We start from the raw sequence: 21650 nt of genomic DNA on the forward strand, positions 1-21650 counted from the left end.
GCACGAAGGGAGCTGCGGAGAACGATTTGCCCGGCTGCGCTCGCCGCGAGAGAGCAGGTTCAGGGCTCGCTCGCTCTGTCTCCCTTTTTTTTGTTGTAATTTAGTATTCTTGTCTCACCCCACAGGGGTTCCTCAGCCGTCGGCTTAAAGGCTCCATCAAAAGGACAAAGAGCCAACCGAAGCTCGATAGGAACAGCAGCTTCCGGCACATTTTACCTGGCTTCAGGAGTGTGGACAATGAGAGGTAAGGGGACGCTTCTCGGAGGGTGGGGAGGAGGGTGTGGGAGACAGAACGAGGGTATTGATTTTTCCCAGGTCTTGTTAATGTCTCGCTTATCTTATTCAGAGCGAGGGCCACATCTGTGAGAGAAGTAGACTTGTTTAATTGCAAGAGGGGTGATTTTAATCTGTTGGCGAGCAGACAGTGCAAGCCCTCCCTTTTTAGGTTAAATAGCACGTACAGAGAAGCCTGACTGCTCTGCTTTCTTTTCCCCAATAAATCCTAAGTTGATGCACCAGCATATAAATAGCACATAGATGCAGCAGCCAAAGCCGACGGATGCGGGTGAGGGAGGGAGGGGAGGGATGCTCACACGCCGGACTACATTGAACATTGCTGGGTTACACGTCGTATGAACAATAACATGGAACAATAACAACCATAATCTCCCCAAATCCCTCTCTCCCCCTTCCACACACACACACATCTACAGCGTAGCCGCTGACCGCTGTCGCTGTACTGAGATGGATTCTCGGCGTGTGGCCGAAGCTGCTTTTTCTGGCTGAGCCATGACAGGATCTTTCAGTCCAGGAGGGATGCGGTGCAGGGAATGGGCAGAGGGGTCAGATGAAGCATTTGACGTGGGGTGGGCGGTATTGGAGCAAATTGCAAGCCAAATAGAGGAGAAACGAGACTTTGGGTTTATTCTTCAGCTCAGTTAGAAAGTATAGTAGCTCTTTAGTGGTTTGTCTGTATTTATGTCTATGTAGATTTATGCCCGTGCGTGCATGAGATAGACACACATCGTAGGGAAATTTATGTATAAATTCACATGCAGATCAAGGTCATGGTCGGGTAAGACAGACTCCATTACCAGTCACAGAAACAAACTAGTGGTTTGCTTCCAAAAGGAAGATCATTCAACCTTACGTGAATCATTTTGGGGAATGACACAGAAGTATTGAATTGCCAAGAACAGTCTATGTCTGAAAGATACGCCAAATTGGACATCCACTGATGTAACCATTTTGTAGCAGTGGCATTTTAAAATATCAAGACGGCACTTTAGAGTCCACTGAGTAAATGCTTCACTTTTAAAAGCAATGACAACTTTTACTTTGTTTTAGCTATACTTATTCGTTGGAGGGGCCATGAATTTCTGAAGCCCATGAATGACAATTGTCAATCTGGATTTTTCCTTACCTGACCTATTACAGCCTCCTAAGCTTTTTTCTTCTGCCTTCTGCAAATAAAAGGACTGTGCTGGTCAGCGCAGAGGAATATTTCAGGGGTTACTATCTGGGAAGACAGAGTTGATTTGATTCCTGTGCTGCAGTTTTCACAAACGCTCGAAGTAGGGCACTGTGTTCCATATGGAAGACAAGTGAGCGTAGCCGGGCTGCCGGGAATCTGCCTGCGGTGCTGCTGCTTCACCCAAAGAAGGGGCAAATTAGGCAATGTTTTCTTTCTACCTAGACGAGTTTTGTTTCTTTCTGTGAACGGGCGGTTAGGACATGGGAATTAACCCTTTCGGCCAGCCCTGCAGCCAAACTCATTTTCCCAAATTAAGCCATGTAATTTCCCTGCCCTCCCAGCACGAGAGCCCTGGAGCTTGCTGGGCAGCGTCCTTTCAGACACAGCCAGGTTTGCTGCAACTTTTCTTCGAAGAGATCCAGCACATGGCTGTAGCACGTTTTCAGTGTAGAGCTTAAAGGGTGGGTTAGAGGAGAGGTAAAGTTTGGCAGCCTTGAATAAAACCCGAGGATTTTCTTACAGGAGTATTTTAGAAACGGAAAATGAAAGGCTTCCGCTAGGCAGGTATCGACCATAAATACACTTAATCTACGGTACACAGACATGCCCTGATGGGGAGGGGAGGGAACTGTCTGCCACTGGGTAGCTTTTGACAGCAAGCTCTTAGTCCCCTAGCTTCATAGTACTGGCAGATCTATAACGTAAGCGAGTGTCCTTCTGCCGAAGACCTTGGCCTTAGGTCCTGGTGCTCTCGGAGCGGTGAAAGAAAAGCAGCAGCTGGGCTTCTCAGTCATCCATCGACGTTTTGGGTATGGAAGATAATTTCATCTTCCTGAACATTCCCATCCACGTCTGCTAAAATGCACAATGCACTCACTTCTGTATGGGAAAGGGCTTGAGTCTTTTAGATCACTCTCATTCACTTGCTGCTGGGCTTCCTTGTCTGTCTTGAAATCCAAGAACTGCTTCAAAGAAGCATCTGGTATCGGAATATTTCCCTCTTAAATATTTGATTCTTGACTCCATCTTGTATCCAAGCTGATTGTTCGCGAACTGCTCCTTTGCTCATGGAAGTAACCGATGTAACAGCGTTCTGTTCTGGAGCTCTGTAGATTTTTTGCAGGAGATGCCATAGCAAAAACGAATAGTGCAATAAATGCAGTCAAAACACTCAAGGTTGAAATATTGAGCTATAGTGGATCATAAATGATTCTGTTGCTTGGCTTCTGTGTATCTAAATTGGTACTGTGTCATGCCTCTTAGTTTCTTTATTTTTCCTTTTCTTGCACGTTCTGTTTATCCTGCTCTGGACAGCAGATGCGTATGGGTGTATGAAATGTGCACATGCATGTACAGACAGCTAACTAGGTGGATGTCTCGTGTATGTAGAGCAGAGAAGAGAATATAAACCAACATATCTATGCCTTTTATCCTGTGTTTGATTAATACATGCATTATATATCATGTAAATTTAAAATGGAGAATTACTGCCTCCCACAATAGTGAGAGGTTTGTACGGCGTGAGTTTGATATCAAAGGAAAACAAGGAAATATCATGAAACGCTGGAAAAGTCAGGGCATGTCCCACTGGCGTCAGTTCAGAATCACCCTGTTAATTTTGGGCCAGGAGGGTCTGGGTTTCATACCTTGCGCTGACGCAAAGAGAGCAGCCGGGTTTCCAGCGGAGTCTTGCAGAGCCGCCCTCGCAAAGCGTGGTCACCGCGTCCCGGGGAGGAGCCGGCAGCTCTGAAACGGGGGGGACACAATTCGTCAAGGTGACGTGCCATCTACCAGGGTCCCGTGCTCATCGCCAGACGCTGTTTGCAGCTCTGCCGTGGCGCGGCCGTGCATGTTCAGGGCAACTATGAAAACTGAGTGAATTTGGGTTTAGTAAAAGCTTAGCCCACCGTTTTTTTTCTATAGAGAACATCTGAGGAATTGCTCAAAGTGGTACGTTAGCTAAATACGCTGATCATAGTCAAGCAGAGCTTATGTTTCTAGAAAAACCGGATTGTTTCTCATAGTATTGGATTTTATGTTGACTGAGAAGAGACCTTTTGTTTGAAAAAGGTGGAATAAGTAAAATACTGTGGGGTTCACACTGGAGTAGTTGGCCAAATTTTGCTAGTCTTTCGCATACTGATTCTTTTCGAGGAGCCCTCTTACAGTAACAGTAATAAAACTATTGATTGTGAATAAGAGAAGCAAAATCAGACCAAGTATAACTAGTATTCTGTATGAGAGGTGCCGTAATCTGGAACAATCAGTGTATATAAATGTGAGATTTAAAGGAGGATTGTGGAATGAGTGCTCCTTTCAATTTGCTGGCTGGCCAGATTGCTTGTTAGAGCTAAAAGGGTTCCGGTGAAGCGGCTTTTGGCGAACAATGGCTCCTGCGTCCTGGTTTGTTACAGCAGCTAGCAAAGTTTTATCATGGAGCGCGGAATGTTTGTCTTTGTAGGAGCCGCTCTGGAATTAGCCACAAATCAAGCATTTGGCAGATGGATTTTTCTTGATTGGACCCACATTTCTCCTACAGAATTTGTGATGGAGAAAGTTTCAGGGAGGGGCTTTGGGGGCGGGGAGCAGAGCCAGAGAGCTGGAAGAAGGTTATTCTGCCGGTGTTAATTATTGTTATTAGTGCATTCCTGGTTGTTTTCTTGTTGTAGTGACCTTTTTCAGTCACTGCTGTTACTTTGTTACAGTAATATTTTAAAAATAATTTCTGACAGTTTTTCAGGAATTTAAAAAGTCAGTCTATATGGGGGTTGTTGTTTTGTTGTGTCTTTTTTTTAAATCGCAATACATGAACTTGGTCCCATCTCCTCTGAAACTGGGAAAGGCTGCCGGGACTTTGCGCTAGCACTGAGAGGGCAGCGACACGGTGTCACTTTGTGGGATAAATACCTTCAGACTTTCTTGATTTGGTGGAAGATGTGTACCCGGTGTAACTCCATGTTCTGATGTAACCCCCGAGCTGATCATTCCTAGGGACACCTGGTCTCAGTGCACCTAGAACTCATTTCATGCTAAGGGACTCTCAATTACTAACATTTGTGATTTTTTTTTTTTTTTCATAATTCCAGAAGAGAATATTCTATTTAAGCTTTTTCTTGGCACTACAAAAGTCTGAGCATATGGTTGATTGTTAAATGAGCCTCAGCCTTGGAAGGGTACAGCCACGCATTAATAACAGCAACAACTTCCGCTACCGCTACTTCCTCTTTTTTTTTTTTATCCCATCAAAAATTTTTGCTAATAACCCACAGAGGGAGGAGGAAGTGTACAAGTCATGTACCGTAGCGTATTTAATTCCTAAGCTAGCGCTAATGCAGTCTGCTCTATGGCTTTTCAAATGTTCATAAAACTTATTTTGACGCAAGAGGAGAGCATCAATAACTAATGAACGCCTGCAGTCTTGCAGTGAACTTAGTTTGTGAGTTCTTTTTAGATCTAATTATCATTATTTGTTTATTCCCAACAAACTTGCTATGCCAAATATTTTTAGGCACGATGAAATTGGTTAAGTTTGATGAGAATATGGTGAGTGCTGCATTGCAAAGGATGAAGAAGTCGCTCTGTTTCCTTTGGCAAGCGCAGTGACTCACCCCGCAGAACGAGGACACGGGCAGACCCCAGAGCGCACGAAGGGCTTTCAGGTCAGTGCGAACGAGTGCTGGAGAGCGTGCTTTCTCTCCTGGCTCCTTACTTAAATGGCATTAGCCGGCAAAGCTTTCTAAATAGGAGGACTTACCATAGTGGGTGCCCAGTGAAGGGTGACACTAATGGCGTGTTAAGCACAGCGCAGGGGCCGCTGGTTTTCATGAGAATGAAAATATTTTGAGGAAACGCGGCATTTGTCCAGGGAAACCACTCAGTGCTGTCAACAATGACAGAAGTGCAATGTCAGGAACGGGAGGATCGGGCAGGTAGCAATGTCCACGTCCCCGTGTGGTGGGTAACGTCGGTTCCCACTGCCCCCCGCAGGTGGGGAGAAACGTCAGTGCCTTCACGATTCGAGGACAGTCTCAGGATTGAGACTGGCCTCGTACAGTACCTGCATTTATATCAAGGCTGCCTTGTCCCGCAATATGCAAATCAGCCTTTTAATGGGGTTCCTTTGTAAAATATTTCTTGAACCAGAAAGTTAATTACTGATCTCTAATTAATGGCTATGTTAGGAGGCTAGAGTAAAATCAGAGAGAACTGCTTTGAAGGAGAGATGCAGGAGGAAATTACCGGTTTTCCCCAGAAACAGTTATGTGCCTCACCTCCCTCTCATGGTATTAGGAAATTTAGAAACTGGTATTCAAATATTTTTAAAAGGGTAACGCTCTTAATGGAAAGAGGGGATTTGGGGGATTTTTTGGGGGAGGCACTGAAACAAAAAAAAATTAATCCTTTATATGTAAGAAAGACTGATACTCTGCTTTGTAAAAATAACGTACAGTTCCCTTATACGGGTGGTTCGGGTTTCCGGTGTGTTAAGAGTGGAGTTTATCCCCCTTTGGAGTGAGTCTGACGCCGCAGTTAATGGTGGCGATGGGCAGTAGAGCAGGAGGGTGTTTAAAACCGGGTGAGGAACGGGGAGTTTCACGGCACGGCAGCGCCGGCAGTGACAGCGGGGGCTCGGCAAAGCTCAGGCCCTTCCCCAGTCAGCATTCTTTGCGTTACATTTTCTTGATTAAGGGAAGTAGAGGTCCCAGTAAATCAGGAAGGTTGCAGATCAATTGCACCGGCATATAGAAGTATTTGTTGTAAAGCCCCATTGAGCAATGCACTACTCCTCGTGCCTAAAGTCATTTAATGACCCCAAGAGGGGCAGAGGCGGACTGAAAACAAGGTGGTGCCTTTCAGCTTCTCCCAAGGCAACAGCAAGGTCTCAACCATTCCTCCTGTTAAACTGGTTTTTGTTCCACACCTATATGTATTTGTTAAGGCTTTTGCACGTGCACGTGAATGTGTGATTTGTACCTGAGGCTACCTGAGATAAAGGCATTTGACATTCTCAAAGAAATAGATAAACACTCCCCCTTATCCCACATAACCAAACTAACTTGCTAATTGAAGAGGGAGGTCGTGTCTATTATCTCTCAGTAAAAGACTAGTTTAATTCCTAGAAATTTTTCAAGCCACAGTAAAATGTCAAGGGGAGGGCTAAGAGGCTGGAATTATTTTAATATCCTTCTTCACGTTTCCCCACTTCCCGGCTTCCTAACGGCCCAAACAAACAGCACAGTGCCCCACGGGGTGCAGCTCGGCAGTCGGCGCGACTGGGAGTCATGGAGCAAAATTATAAAATCCTTCCTGCTTAGGCGTATGCAGCGCTACCGGGATAATTGGCTTCATGCATCTTACAATTAGCTTGCAAAAATATGTTTTGCATTCCTGACCTTTTCTCTATAAGCAAGGCCATTGTTTCACTGTCCTGCTTAATTACAAAATATAGTGTTGTGTGAGGATAGAGATGACATCGTTGTATCGTTGGCTCTAATTTGACGAGACATCATAATGGAGAGTTTTCATACTGAGGGCACCGAATTAGTGTAGCGTGAAGCCACATTTCTCTAAACCTACTAAATAAGGAGAAGTTAATTTTATGCTCTATCTTTTTGACGTTTGTAATCAAAGCATTGTATTACAGCTGCAGATGGTTAGCGTTTGAAGAATGTTTGGTAAATGCCGACAATCGGAAGGCATTGTTTCTGCAGCGGAAGATCAGGTTGATTAATGGATAGAAGGATGCTTTCTTTCATTTTGCTGTTCTCGCAGTCTGAATACATATTATTGACTCGTTTGGCCATTGCCTGCCAGACGTGACGTGGTGGTGCATCAGTGTACACCTCAGGGTTACAAGCAGATAGTTCTGTTCGTGTCCTTTCAGCAAAGACTCGCAGCGAGGGTGACAGTTCAGGCGCGTTGTGGCTGATGGTGTCTTGATATTCTTCGGATCGAAGACAGATACCGCTACTCCATGGCATTAACATTTTGTTTCCAAACAGACCATTTATTCTCACTTCACCCTGGTGAGATTTTCATGAGCATGAATTTCAGTGCAATTACATTACCGTTACTCTTCATGTCAATAAACTCAAAGAAAAAAAAAAGGGAAAGAAAATGCCATCACTACAGCTTTTATACTAGAAGACACTTTCTGTTAGTTCTAGACTCTCTGTTTGCTTTTTTAATTGTTATTTGTTTACAACAAAACCTAAGATACCTCTATCCCAGGCTTAAACATTCTGGCACACAATGAACACTGCTCATGATGAAAACATTCCTTTTAAACTAGGAGGAACCGTCACGCTATCCCCAGCCCACTGCCTCCTGGCCACGTGCCCCCTTTGCAGCAGATCCCGTCATCACGCGATCTTAGGAAGGTCAGCACGGTGATTCGATGGGAAATTATTATCGAGGGGGTGATTTTCTGTTTGCTTAGGGCACTGAACCAACTCATGTAACTGCAGAGTACCGGGAAGATGGCAGAAGAAGGGCTTTTCCTTTCAGTGGCAGCGTGCAGATGCATTTAATGAGATATAATGTCCCCCTGTACTCAGTTTCTGCCCCTGGCGCTGGGTAGGCACTGGGGAGGGATATCTGCCTGGCATCAGCCTCGGTTTTCCAGCTTTCAGAATGGAATTTCCCATCTCAGAGGAGAGGTACATTGCTTGATGGATCAAACCTTTCGGTCCTCTACTCTGTCCTTTCTATTGGCGATGAGTATTAGCGATAGAGGTCTTTCTCTTTTGGAAGGAGAAAACGTTTAAAACCAAGTTTCACTCCGTTCTTTATTGAAACTCTGCAAAGCCTTGATTGGAAAATCTGTGTGAGGGGCAGAGACAGTTGTAAGTGAACATACAGCAACTGAGGTGGGCAAAGCTTTCCAGCCTTTGTTCAGAGAGCTGGAAGACGCAGATGTTTGACATGTATGTCTTGTTATCCAATTTCATATTGCAGTGGTCGTGCACAGAAATCCGTTGATTGTAGCTGGAGGCAGCCTGTGCGTTGAGCTCACTGCTGGCAGTGAGTGGTACGGAGCACTGGATATAATGATGTTCAGGACTTGTGAATGCAAAATAACTATGTCAAGTTCATCCATCAGCTGGGAGGGAAGTTAAAAACAGAGGGAGGAAAAATACGCTCCTCTGTCCTTCCTCCTTTCCATGCTCTTTAATAATGCCTTATGATGTGGAGCCTCTTCTTGAATGATTGTTAGAGAGATTTCAAGTAGATTGTTCGCGTATGGAGATCTTCTTATGATACTGATATTACGAATTATCTAGTTGGGAGTGTTTATAATTTTAATTTTCAGTACAACTACAGAATATCTCACTTGGGTTCTCTTCAGCAAAATTCAGGTCAGGTGTGATGAAAAGAGGCAAGAACCAATTTTAATCGAATTAAACCAGTGCGTTTCAGCTGGAATTAAAATACAATCTGGTTAAAAATACTTAACTGATTTGAATTAAAGCCAGAAATATGAATTTAGCTTTAATCCACATGTGTTATATAAGTAATTACATGAGAAAGGGATGTGGCATGCATTGTGCATGATTGATAGCGTGCAGGAGGGTGGCATTCATTCACAAAATGATGTAAATGTCTTAGTCATTATAAAGCCATGGGTATTATATCAGACTGTCCCCTTTGCTCCCATTTACAAATGTCTCTGGGATTACGTTGGCCGTGTACAATAGCCCCCGCGCTCCATGGCTGTACGGGAGAGATTACACACATCCCCTGCTTGAACCATTCGGTGCTTCTTCCCCATAGGAGTCCCTCTGCAAAGTGCTCCTGCGGTACTTACCAAATGATTTACATAACTCTCTTGTATGTACCTTGAATAATTAATATTTTGCCGTCCTTGCTGTGTGGGGAGATTTCTTCTATTATGGATGTGTTGCTATATAGTAACACTTTAAATGATATGTATATGTACGGAGAGAGAAAGAGAGAAGGATTTATTTTCTTTTTTATTTTGTGAGAACAAAATTTTTAAAAAATCTGTTGCTTCTGAGAACTGACATGCGGAGCTGGGGGCTGCCGTTAGCTCAGCTGGGAATCTGTTGTTTCTCCTCTGCCTGGGAATAATCCTTCTGGGCACCAAGGAGGGCCAAGCGCCGTGCTGTCGGGACGCGAATGCAGGCTGCGGGGCAGGCTCCCTGTCAGCCGGGCTGCGTGTGACATTTCCCCGACGAGGAGGAACGTGTCTCCCGGGTTGGTCCCGCTCAGCCGCCCCACGGTGCAGCGGGTCTCCTCCAGGCACGGAAAGACCCATTCTGCCACTAGTGCTGGGTGAGACACAGACGCTTCAGAGACGTCCCTCGGTTATCCAGATCTCTCGAATCTGTAACACGAGGAACCCGGAGAATGTGTGTGTGTGTGTGAGACAGAGAGATGTTTGGCATTTTCAATCACAATAAAAAATGTCTCCTGCTACCTGGTGGCATATGAACAGCTGGAGTCCTGGCTATTGCTGAAAAACAGTGAGAAGAAAATCTGGATTGAAGTTGCCAGTTGCTTGAGTTTGGTGGTACTTGGATCAAGAGGTTGGGCTTAGGGCTACTGGAAAGGGAAGAGACATTTGCAGTGTGTCATTTCTCCTACACAGTCACATTCCGCATCAGTGGAGGAGACTGAGGTATAGAATTTGGCTGTTTGTGAACTCTCTTTTATTTTAACTTTTGTGCTTTCAGAAGATCAGGTTTGCATGGTTTAAAAACCAGAGTGCAGCATTTTTTATTTCTTTTGATACCTGCTGAAACGGTCGCTTTAATGCTATACCTTAGTAGTCTGAATCCCTGGCGTTGTTCACGATTACCCTACATCGTTGCATTTTCACTATGCCTTTTACTAACGCTCTACGTAAACATGGAAGCATGTGGTGTTTGTGCAGTGTCTGTGTTGGTGAGCACAGAGGGTTTGACCAACAAAGCGTAATTAGCGGGGTGACGCCAGGCTGCGCGCGTGGGAGTGCTGTGGCGGGTGCGGGTACCGGAGGTACCCCCGGGGGACGGCGGAACACCGGCCATGCGTGTCCCAAACCGGAGATGGCATCTGCGGAGGCTGTCTGCAGGAAACCTCTCCAGCTCACCCAGAATTAATTATTCACTGATCATCACTCAGACCTTATGGATTAGGGAGAAGGGAGGAGGGTTGGCAGGGGTGGGTAGAAGATGGAGCAATTTGGATGCAATTAGTATTTCATTTCTTTCCTTACTCCCTGTTTGCTTAAATTGGAGATTGCATGTTAGAACCAAGCAAGGATTTATATCCCAGCAGTGGAAGTTCCCTGCGCACCAGAAGCCAGCAAATCCACTACAGTCTTTAAGCTTCCCAAAGAGATAAAACACATGGTCGATTTGAGGAGTTGAAACACCAGGGGAGCAAGTTTTGTTTAGACAATGTGGCGAGGGAACAGCAGTGCCCAGTCTGCCAAGGCAGGAGCACTTCACCAGACGTGTCCTACCCTTACGAAGAGCATTTAGACATTGGCTCTCTCCATCCATTATCTGTCTTCGCCCCTTTCCAACTCCTTGAGCGTGCTCCTTGCCAGGAGTCCCCTGGTTACGGTTGTGGCCGATCCAGAACAGATCCTGAAGCCCGTCTGGGGGAGCCGTCCTGCAGCAGGCGATGGAAACCCCACCCCGCTGGGTGCATCGCCCCGTCGCGGAGAGTGTAATTGAAGTTTAGTCATTGCAAAAATGTTAGCCAACAGTTGAACGTCTGCTTCGCTGGTGAGATTGTGTCTAATGTTGGAACCTCAAGGGGTTTTCTTGATTATACCAGTAACCACAGCCTGGGTCACACTTTGCAATAATTATCCTGATGTCTGAGAGGCTGTTAGAAAGTCCCTAGAGGAAGGGGCCCAGTTGCATTGCAGAAGAATTTAGAGGTATATTCTGGCAAACCTTCAGCACTTAGAGATTTATTTAAGTTAGTTCTTTTAATTGCTTTCTTGCATCCCCATTCTATTAGAAGCTCTACGAGCCATCTAGGGAAGTAAGTCTAGCTAATATTAATCTCCTCAATCCTTCTTTTAACTAGTTACTCCTGGCTTCATTTACAATGACATTTGAGCCCTACAGAGTGGGTAATAATTTTGATTCTGTTTTAACATGTTCTAACAGAACGTGTAACTTAGGAAAAATCATCAGCTGACTTCTGCATTTGATTTTTTTTATTAACTCGCAGCTCTTGAATGTGGCTTATGATCTTTGTAGAGCATTGCTGCTTCCCAAGACTCTTGGCAGCTTCCGTGATACGGATTCATAAAGCAACTCCAGGTCCTTCAGTGAAACCTGCAAGAAAGGGGCAAAGAATTATTTGTCTTTTTTTCATTATCATGGCCCTCTTGTACCTGTTCTGACATGCACTTGAGAGAAGTTTTCTTACTTGATGCTTTTATATCTAAAACTCTCTCTTTGTATAAACCGAGGCGGGGTGTCTTGCCCTCCTTAGACAAAGCCTCTCATGTTGAGGCCTCACTTTAGTAGCCTTATTTCCAACCCTCGCGCACAACAGGCAGCGCCTCTGCGCACCCCGCGCTTAGAGCAAACGTTTTGATTGCGGGGGAGTGAGAAAACACAAGGACAAGAGCACATCAGAGTGACGGCCCGGGGAGCCCCGTGCCCGGAGCCAGTTCGTGGTCGGTTTATAGCCAAGCTCCAGAGCTTGGTTATCTCTTCGGAATGTTATAAGAAGTGTCATTGCCTGAAAAAAAGAATAATCCTGTTTGAGTCGTGTGAAGATTTTACATCTTGTATCAATGAGTTCCACAGACAGAGTGAGATGTATGGTATGTAATTTATATCACTAACACTTTTTAATCTATTGGTAGTTATCTATTCCATGGCCATTTTAGTAAAAGACAGTAAATAGCAACAGATGGTTTCTTTCTTACTTTGCCGTGCATTATTTGCTGATAATTTGCTAAGGGGACATTTGTCATGTCGTCTCTCCTTGTCTTTTCCAGCTAAAGAGACTCCTCTTTGACTGTTTTCCATGGTTTATATCCCTTCTTGAGGCTTTCCCCGACAAACGTATTACACACGCACATTAGTGTGCCTTTGGAAGAAACACCTTCTCTGCACCTGTTTTTCTTGAAAGCAGCGCCATAGGTGTTCTGTGCATCTGTCAGATCGGTGTCTTAGGGGAGCTGCAACTGAGAAGGACCGAACCACGAGAAACACGAAGCTGTGAGTTTGGTAGCATCCAGATCCTGCACTGGTGGGGCCTTCAGAGAAATCCTGGGGTGGAGGAGGAGGGAGGAAACAGGGGCGGGCGGGCTGCTGGAAGACTTCTACTGAGTGAGCAGCACGAGGACACTTGCTGCGAGCGATGTGTGCAGCGGCACAGCTGTGACCTGTCGGCACCTTTTCCCGCTCCAGGGTGGGCAGGCCGCTGGTGGGAGCGCTGCTGATGGTCAGGGACCTTAGTGCCGTGGCTGTAAGGGTCTGTGTCAGGTGCCGCGGCTCTGTGGCGTTTCAGACGCGTTGAAGTGGCGTGGGCCAAGCAAACCTCCAGCAGAGGGGCGATGCTCTGCGTCGGAGCACAGTGCTCCTCGGTAGCGCCCAGGAGGGTGCAGGCTGCCTCCCTCCCACTTTGCTGTCACCTGCGCTCCCCTGGGAGCACCCGTCCGGGGCACAGCTCTCTGAGGGGACCCTCCAGAGCAGGGGGAGCAGCGGCAGCAGGGGCAGAGACTCCAGGGCTTCCATGGGAACAGGGGCTCCAGGGCTTCCATGGGAACAGGGGCTCCAGGGCTCCCGTGGGAACTGAGGCTTCGGGGCTCCCGTGCCGCCGGGCGCTCCTCAGCCCAGGCACAACACGACCCGCTGCCTTTACTCCACCCGCCCTCTCCATCTCCGAGACTCCTCATCCCTTCTTGTCTCAGAGGAACATATCCTTTTGTTAAAATGAAGTGATATAGAGTCAGCATTACACAGAGGAATGAGTTATAAAATAATGGGGCTAATAAGCATGTAAAATAACCTGACTGTACAGGAGTGCAGTCTATGGAAGAGCAGCTGCGGCAAATATATTCAGGTTATCAGTGTGTGGCTATTTTGTGCTGAGAGGGCTTAGGTGTAATGAGAGTTACTGCATCACGGGAACTCTTGGCAATGAATAGTGACATTTTCCAATAACAACTTTTAGAAATGAAAAAAAAAAATCCTCTGTATGAATGCAGCTCTGACTGACAGCTTGGGGATCTCCTCTCTCTACCCGCACAACAGGTATAGCACATGCGGTGACAGCAGCTTTTCCTGCGCCCGGCGGCCCGCGTGCCTCGAGCCCCCGCCAGAGACCTCTGCGAAGGGCAGTCAGGCTCTCTGTCCCCCACTGACATTTATAGAAAGAAAAAAAAATGTAAGAGGAAGAAAAGTGTCCCGTCCACGCGTGCCCCAAGGAGACTGTCCCTTCCCGTGTGCGGGGTCGGCGGCTCTTTGCGGGTTAAGCACTTGCTGCTGAGAACGGGACTCGGGTCACCGGGCTGCTCGCAGGCAACCGAACGGGAACTCTTCCTGCGTTAGTCCTACACCACTACCTGTGGCTTGAGGACTCATCGGTGATTTCCCGGGCTAACTGTCCTGGCCTTGCTGTTCTGAAACTCAGGTTAGATTTTACTTTTTTTTTTTTAAATTAAAATGCAAAACAGGACTTGACCTAAATAATTCCACCAACCCAATCATAATTCTGAAGGTTTTGGAAGAATCAAATTCCCTTAAACATTTAAGATAATTCCACAGTCCCTGATTTCACCCAGCCCATTCCCATTTCCTTCTTGGTTCCAAATCGGCATGTGGCATTCTTGCTCCTGACTCCAGTATGTTACAGGTTGGAGCAATGTGTCAGTATTTTCAGAACAGGACGAGTGCTGTATCACCTGCATCTCTGGCATTTTTATTTTCTCCTATGTGATGCATTAAAACCACAGACGTTGTCATCAGTAAGCTGAAAAAGCATCATTCAGCTCTGAGTAGTTTTTCTGGATGCTTTTCTTCCTCTTTCTTTTTTTTTTTTCTTTTTTTTTTTTTTCTTTCTATAAATGTCAGTGTATAAAGAAGGCAGGATTAAATTTGATTTGTGCTATTGGGACATAAAGAATAACGCTGTTTGTTTGGTATCAGTAAAATATATTGGAGAAATTGACTCCTCCTAACTGTGTTCATCCTTATAATCGAGTTAAACATAAATAGATCTTCAAAACCCATTGTATACCTCTATGGAGATTAGAGCAGGCCAACTGTTTAAAGCAGTGATTAGTAAACTCCTACTCTAATAAATATTGTGACCTGGCATTGCAGCTATTCTTGTAATCTGACCATTGTTTACAATGATTTGTAAACCTTAAAAATTATACTTTGTCTTATCTGAAAAATCTACTGAGAATTCTTCATTAGTTATTTGTTGAAAAATTATTTGAGTGACTAATCACTTGACCAAAAAAAAGTCATCAAATTCAGCAGTTTGTGAAGGTTACGTAGGATGGGCTATTTTGTCCAGTGATTTTATCTACTATTTGTATCAAAAAGTGCACTGGAAAATGTTTTCTCTCAGTCAAGTGTCTAGCTCTGGGTAGTTGTTTGTTCTGCTCTTTATGAGGTCACGGGGCTCCAATTTTTCTGTGTCATGGCATCCAATTCATAGCAACCTCGGCACTGATTTGTTTTAAAGGTTCTACATGTCGCTCCCATGGTCGGCTTAATTTTCCATTCACTAGGAAGGGGTCCCGATCCCGTACATTGCTGGGAAGTCCTGTCAGCAGTGGCCCCTTTTCCTGGAGCTCACCTTTGCACTGCCCTTTGCCATGATACGAGAGGTCGCGTTATTCCGTGTCGGTAAGTTTGCAGGAAAATCGAGCCTTGTTGTTACGGTCATAAGCTGATGTCTGTTGCTGAGCTGTAACACGCTGAGAATCTGCTCAATGGTAAATTGTGAGATTGCATAATTATGGCTTACACAACACACACACACGCAAACAAACCTGGGAGTTAGTATGTAGGGTGGGTAGGAAAGTCTGCGTTGTACAGCTTTCATCACTCGTATTCCCCGCGAAAAGAATTCCTGCTACTTAATTTAGTAACACATATATCTGATTTTCAGTTTTCTGGAGAAGGTGGGAAGGAATGTGGCTGGGTTTGCTCTGGGCTTAGGGAATTTTTGCTGTTGCCGCTCTCTAATGACTCGGAAAGGTGATGACTTTCCCCGCGTCCATGTAGTGTCTTGCCCTCCTTGCTCCTCTGCCTGCAACGGAGTGGTTTTCCACAACAACAATTAGCAATTGCAGCTCTTATTTTAAATAACACGAAAATAAAGCAGACTGCTCCCGCCCTGGACGCTGCAGATGGGCAGTGTTTTGAATCCTGCTTGAATAATCACTGATGCTAATTATAGAATTCGGGGAAGACGGCGGGGCTGCTGCGCTGCGTCCGACGGGGACCGTCGGGAGCGCGTGGGGCTGTGCCGGGCGAGGGCTGAGTCTTCCAGCGCAAACTCAAATGCAGCAAATCAGAATAATTTCTCCGTTGTGATTTCTGCTGTTCGCTTTGTCTCTGCTTTTCTTCCCCTTTGCTGCCCTTGCGCTTCCCGTAAGGGAGCTTGTAACAGCCACGTAGTAAGCGCTTGCATGGCTGGAAAATCCTTTCAGAGCAAAGAAGATGTGATTGTTACTTATTTATTTTATTTTTGGTTAATACAACTGGAATACAAATGGGGCTTCGATGCCTAAGGGCCTTGCATTCTTAGAGTAATTCCTTATGACATGTGTCAGGCTCTGTTTTATTCAGGTGGGTGGTATGATATTAAACAATAAAGCAAGCTTGCATTTCTCTGCAACTGTGTTTATATGCACACTCCCCGGCACAGAGGTGCTTATTAGCAGAATGTCATACCCACACTGGCTGTACCTGGCCTGAAACATTCTGCAAATACCGCGTGGGCCTGAAGAGAAATCATCTTAAATCAGTCAGATAGCCTAACGCCAGAGCGTCCTTTCTGCCTTATCCTTTGTCCAGGCGAAGAAGAGGCTGCGAGAGACGGTCCTTAAGTAATGCTTTAGACGAAACGTTCGTGACTGAATGGAATATCGATTTTCTAATTGCCGTGCTGCTGCTAAATGAGTCGTTAGCGGGGAGCAGGGGGAAAGCAAACTCAGATGTGTTGCAAGCTAGCTTTGGTTTGTCTCTGCTGAGCATGCCCACGGTGTTAATGTCTGAAATTCAACAAAAGGAGTACGGTGGAAGTTTTTTTTTTGTGTGTCACGGACATAGGGAGGGCAAATGCGACTCGGCAGCGGGACAGGCTGATTCTCTCACAAAGCACAACACAGCCTTTCACCTTCGGATATTCCGGCTGCAACGAGGGAGGAAAACAAATTGCAAAGCTGTGGCATCTTAGGCAATGGTCCCCAGAGGTGGGTCAGTCTCTCTGAATCATCCCGCACGGTCGGTCTGAGCTCCTGCAGGCTCTCCAGCGAGAACGAGCTTCTCTGTTCCTCAGACACAGGCAGCAGAAAAGTACTTTTTGTTTCCCTGGTAGGTGTTTGCTGCGATATGAGAGTGGCCAGATGGACAGTCCCGAGTTGGGCAGTCCCAAGTTGCACCAGGGGAGGTTTAGGATGGATATTAGGAAAAATTTCTCCACAAGGGTTATTAGACATGGGAACAGGCTGCCCAGGGCAGTGGTGGAATTGCCATCCCTGGAGCTATTTAAAAGACGGGCAGATGTGGTGCTGAGGGACATGGTTGAGTGGTGGACTTGGCAGTGCCGGGTTAGTGCTAGGACTCGATGATCTTAAAGGTCCTTTCCAGCCTAGACGATTCTATGAATTCCGCCATGGAGGAATGCACGGCAGCTGCAGCGCAAAATGCAGTCTCTGAGGTGAGATCTTTATCGCAAAGAATCTTCTTGACAATAGAAATGACTATCAGCTATGCCACATCTCGACGATAAACAGTATTTCTTAATATAGTTTCAGAAAATACAGCATATGTTTATGTCTTCAAATGCATCCTCTTAGCAGAAAAACAGCTTCTTTATTTTTCTGAAGATTAAAATGCCAAATCAACTAATTACTTTTCTTTGAAAACCTCTACCACATAAAACACATGCTCTCTCAGTGACTATTTAAAAGACGGGCAGATGTGGTGCTGAGGGACATGGTTGAGTGGTGGACTTGGCAGTGCCAGGTTAGTGGTAGGACTCGATGATCTTAAAGGTCCTTTCCAGCCTAGACGATTCCATGAATTCCGCCATGGAGGAATGCACGGCAGCTGCAGCGCAAAATGCAGTCTCTGAGGTGAGATCTTTATCGCAAAGAATCTTCTTGACAATAGAAATGACTATCAGCTATGCCACATCTCGACGATAAACAGTATTTCTTAATATAGTTTCAGAAAATACAGCATATGTTTATGTCTTCAAATGCATCCTCTTAGCAGAAAAACAGCTTCTTTATTTTTCTGAAGATTAAAATGCCAAATCAACTAATTACTTTTCTTTGAAAACCTCTACCACATAAAACACATGCTCTCTCAGTGAACTAAATTGATTTATATTCAGCCATTAATTCTTTATATCCCATAATTTGCAGAACAACAAAGTTAGTTGGAAAATGTGCCCTATTAGGGGGACAAACGACTTTCTGAATAAGAGGGGCGTATGTTGGCGTGGAAGAGAAAGGTGGGTGCAGCAGAGGCTGTGGGGACACGGGGGCTGCGCTGGGACACAGGCGCGGACCGGAGTGGCCGCCCTGGGAGTGCATCCTGAGCTGCCGCACTGATTTCTTGTGAACTGAAGGGGAATCGTCCTTGCTAAGGGAAGAGCGAGAGCAAGGCACGTGCCCACGCAGCTAGGACAGCCGGTGTCGTCCATGTAGCAGTAAACGTGTACAGCTCTGTAGTTTTTCCCAAACTATTGGATGCTCTCGAGTGTTACTGCAGTTCAAGTCTATGTATGTAATTTAATTAGGTGCCATGACCTTTCCTTTTGGGAGGCTTTGCCACCGGCTTAAGAATATTTGAAATTTCTCCTAATGTCTCAGTTGGTCTCATTTGCATTATCTGTGGAAGATATTTTTTTTTATTATTGGGAGGGTTTAGAAAACTAATAACATTACATTAGGTTTCCTCCAGTATGTGCGTCATTGACTGGAACTGAGATCTTGATAATGAAATTGGAATTCGTCTACCTCTGTTTCGGGGTAGTAATAAGACGATGATAGAATAAGCCGGGCATTAGGTACAAAACTCCTGGGTTTTGGCAAGTGAATGAGATGTTATAACAGATTGTGTCTGACAGGAGGATAGCTGGGACTACGTGTAGAGATTGGGAGCGGAACTGGGGGCTGAGGGGACGTGGGACACCCCAAGAGGGGAGGCCAAGGGCGTGGAGGACCAGACCGGTGGAGGCTCCACATGTGTGAGACCTGTGTGTGTGCCCCCCGGGGTGTGATGGCACCGGGGGACAGGCGGGACCTGGAGCGGCCGAGGGAGGGTCCGGGGTGGCTGCGGGTGGGCTGTGAGTCCTCGCGAGCCTGCGGATGTCGGGAGAGCCCCCCGTCCCTGCCCACGGCCGGCGGCTCTCTGCCCTCGGCAGCCCTGGGGGCTGTGCGGCTCAAACCCAAACGGGCGCCGGATCGGGACCTCCAGTAATAAACGTGAGCAGTCAGTGTGTACGTTTGAATGATGTTTCTCCCTTACACTGGGTTTTAGGTGAGATCGCAGGCTCTGCCTGCAAGGCTGCGTTTGGTGTGTGTGTTTATGGAAATGTTCTGTTTGTTCCCCAAAATGGGAGCCTGTCAGACACTGAATAAATGCAAGAAGAGCTCGCAGGGAGGTGTTACAGCACCGAAAACAGAAACATAGTCTTAAACAAATTAAAAGGATGGTAATTAACCAAATGAATTTCATCCTGGAGATAATCAGACGAATACATTTAGAAGGAAAATAATCCCAATTCTCAGAAAACAGTAATTAAAATATACTCATTTTTGGGAATGGTTAACAAGCTAGATTGGAGGCAGCAAAGTAGAATAAAGCCATGACGGATGCTCTTTGGGATGGCGTCTGACGAGGCCCTGATGTGTGATCTAAACATAGCCCCTCGATAGGATCAAATTCAGAGTTTGGGAAACATCTCTGGCTGAATAAGTTCTCGAGAAGCTGAACGGAGCGCAGAGCACTGCCAGTTCTGTTATCTAGGTCGGCTGAGAGATAACAGAAGATGAATTTCATAACCATGTATTTAAAGGGTGTCAGCAGTGGGGAGGTGAAAGAATTTAGGGTGGATAATTGACAGGTAAACGTGGGACAAGGTGGGAAGGAGCAGGAATCCAGGCATCAGGAAATTCCCGGCGTACGCCAATGTGTCAGTCTGGAGCAGGCTGCCCCGAGAAGCAGTGAAAGCTCTCCCGTTACTGACACGGTCCTTGAGGATGTGCTGGAGGAGTCAATCACCCAACAGGTCTCTTCTGCTTTCCATTAGCACCTGAGGATCCCAGTCAGGGAGTTTTACGGGGGAAAGGGAGGTCTGGGGGGAAGAGTGGGAGAATATTGGTGCATCTTGTGTGAAGGTCCTAGCCGGGGTGCAGGGTTTTGTTCTCTAGCACATGTTAGCTGGGTGGGATGGTCTTTGCGTTCTCTTGTATAAGCCTCAGATGTTGTCTGTCATGGACAAAACTAGAGATGGGTCATGGCCACAAAATATTGACTTGTGCTAATACATTGAAAGCTACAAAGTTTGAGGAAGTTTTAGGCTTTCTTACAGTTGGATCTATTGAAGAAGAAGCAGTTGGATAGAGCAGAGAACTAGGGAAAAAAAAAAAAGAAAGTAGTATTTGTTTACCAGAGTAAAACCAATTCTTTTCAGGATTTAGTCCACAAAACAGTTACATTGTCCAAGTCTCACTGGGAGACTTACCTCTTTTGGGTTCTGGATGAGCAGATGCACCTTCTCTACCAACTATGGATAAATACTGATTTCTAGGAAACAGCCATCTGATCTGATCATAGACTATTGTGATTTGACATCTGTTTGCACACACAATAATTCATGTTGATCTAATTTATTATTGAAACTGCCAGTAGGTGAATCGATGGGTTGATGAGAAGGATAGTGTTTGGGTATTAATTTTCTTATCAAAATGCCCACAGAGAGGACAGATCATGCTGGAATCTCTGGGAAACGGACCTTTCTAGGATTGTCCAGTCTTTACCTGCCCAGTAAACGGACAGAGGATGGAGAATGCTCTTGAAAGGAGCTCCATCCCCACGGGGTTCCTGGTGTGGACACACCAAAGGGTATCTCTAAAGGGAAGGCGATGGCTGCTGTACCCTGTCTCCCTCAGAGGTACTCAGTCCCATGCAAATAAACTGGGTTAACCAAGATGCTCCTAGGATTATTAATGAACCAGAGATCCTTAAATTGTATGTTAGGAGGTTTCTGTTGGATTAAGCCTTCTGCACATCACAATGCTCTTATCTAGAATTTATCTGCATGCAATAAAATGAATAAAAACTTAATTAGAAAGAAAACGTCAATAGAAATCACACGAATTAGCATGCAGATTTATAATCTCTAATAACTACTCTCTTTTCAAAGCGTTTATATATTTTTTTACGCTCACCCAAATTTCAAATGTTTAATTTTAAATTTACATTCCTAGTCTTGCACCATCTAAATTTATGGCTTTGCCTAGCAGTTTATCTGTTCAGCCGCTTTCCTATAGCCTGGGTTCTTGCCTACCAACCCAGAATGATTTATTTATTTTTTTAAGAAAAAAATGGCTGTTTCTTTCATGTCACATTTGCTTGTAGGCTTGACCAGAACCCAGGTTTAGGCTGCAGCGCATGTCCAGCGTGGAGGTTGCCGGCCACTAGCGCTCGGGCGGCAGCTTTGCGTGGATAAGACCGGCGCTGGGCTGTGTCATACAACTGCTCTTTGTAAACCCTCCGAGCCTTGCGTGTGCTGGAGACTCCTTGTGGCCTGGACCTGTTGAAATGGGACACTTTGTCTAGCGTGTCGCCTCCTACAATATTCAGCATTCAAACCAGAGGTGTACTCTGGTCATTAAGGCTCTCAAGAGAGAATTGTTCACTAGTGGAGTGTCTGGGTGGTGGTCCGAGATGTGATGCAGACAGAAGCACTGACCTTGGGGGGGGGGGGGGGGGGGGGG

General features: G+C 45.7%; 1 protein-coding gene across 1 annotated transcript in view; it reads left to right on the forward strand.

Moving 5' to 3' along the window:
- DAB2IP (DAB2 interacting protein) overlaps positions 1-21650 on the forward strand; it is a 138916-nt gene that overhangs the window by 23178 nt on the left and 94088 nt on the right. The window contains exon 2 of the mRNA XM_009892350.1: positions 126-244. Coding sequence (XP_009890652.1) covers positions 126-244 — 119 coding nt within the window. The remainder of the gene's footprint in view (positions 1-125; positions 245-21650) is intronic.

Source organism: Charadrius vociferus, unplaced genomic scaffold (assembly GCF_000708025.1).
Source record: "Charadrius vociferus isolate BGI_N301 unplaced genomic scaffold, ASM70802v2 scaffold549, whole genome shotgun sequence".
Lineage (NCBI taxonomy): Eukaryota > Metazoa > Chordata > Aves > Charadriiformes > Charadriidae > Charadrius > Charadrius vociferus.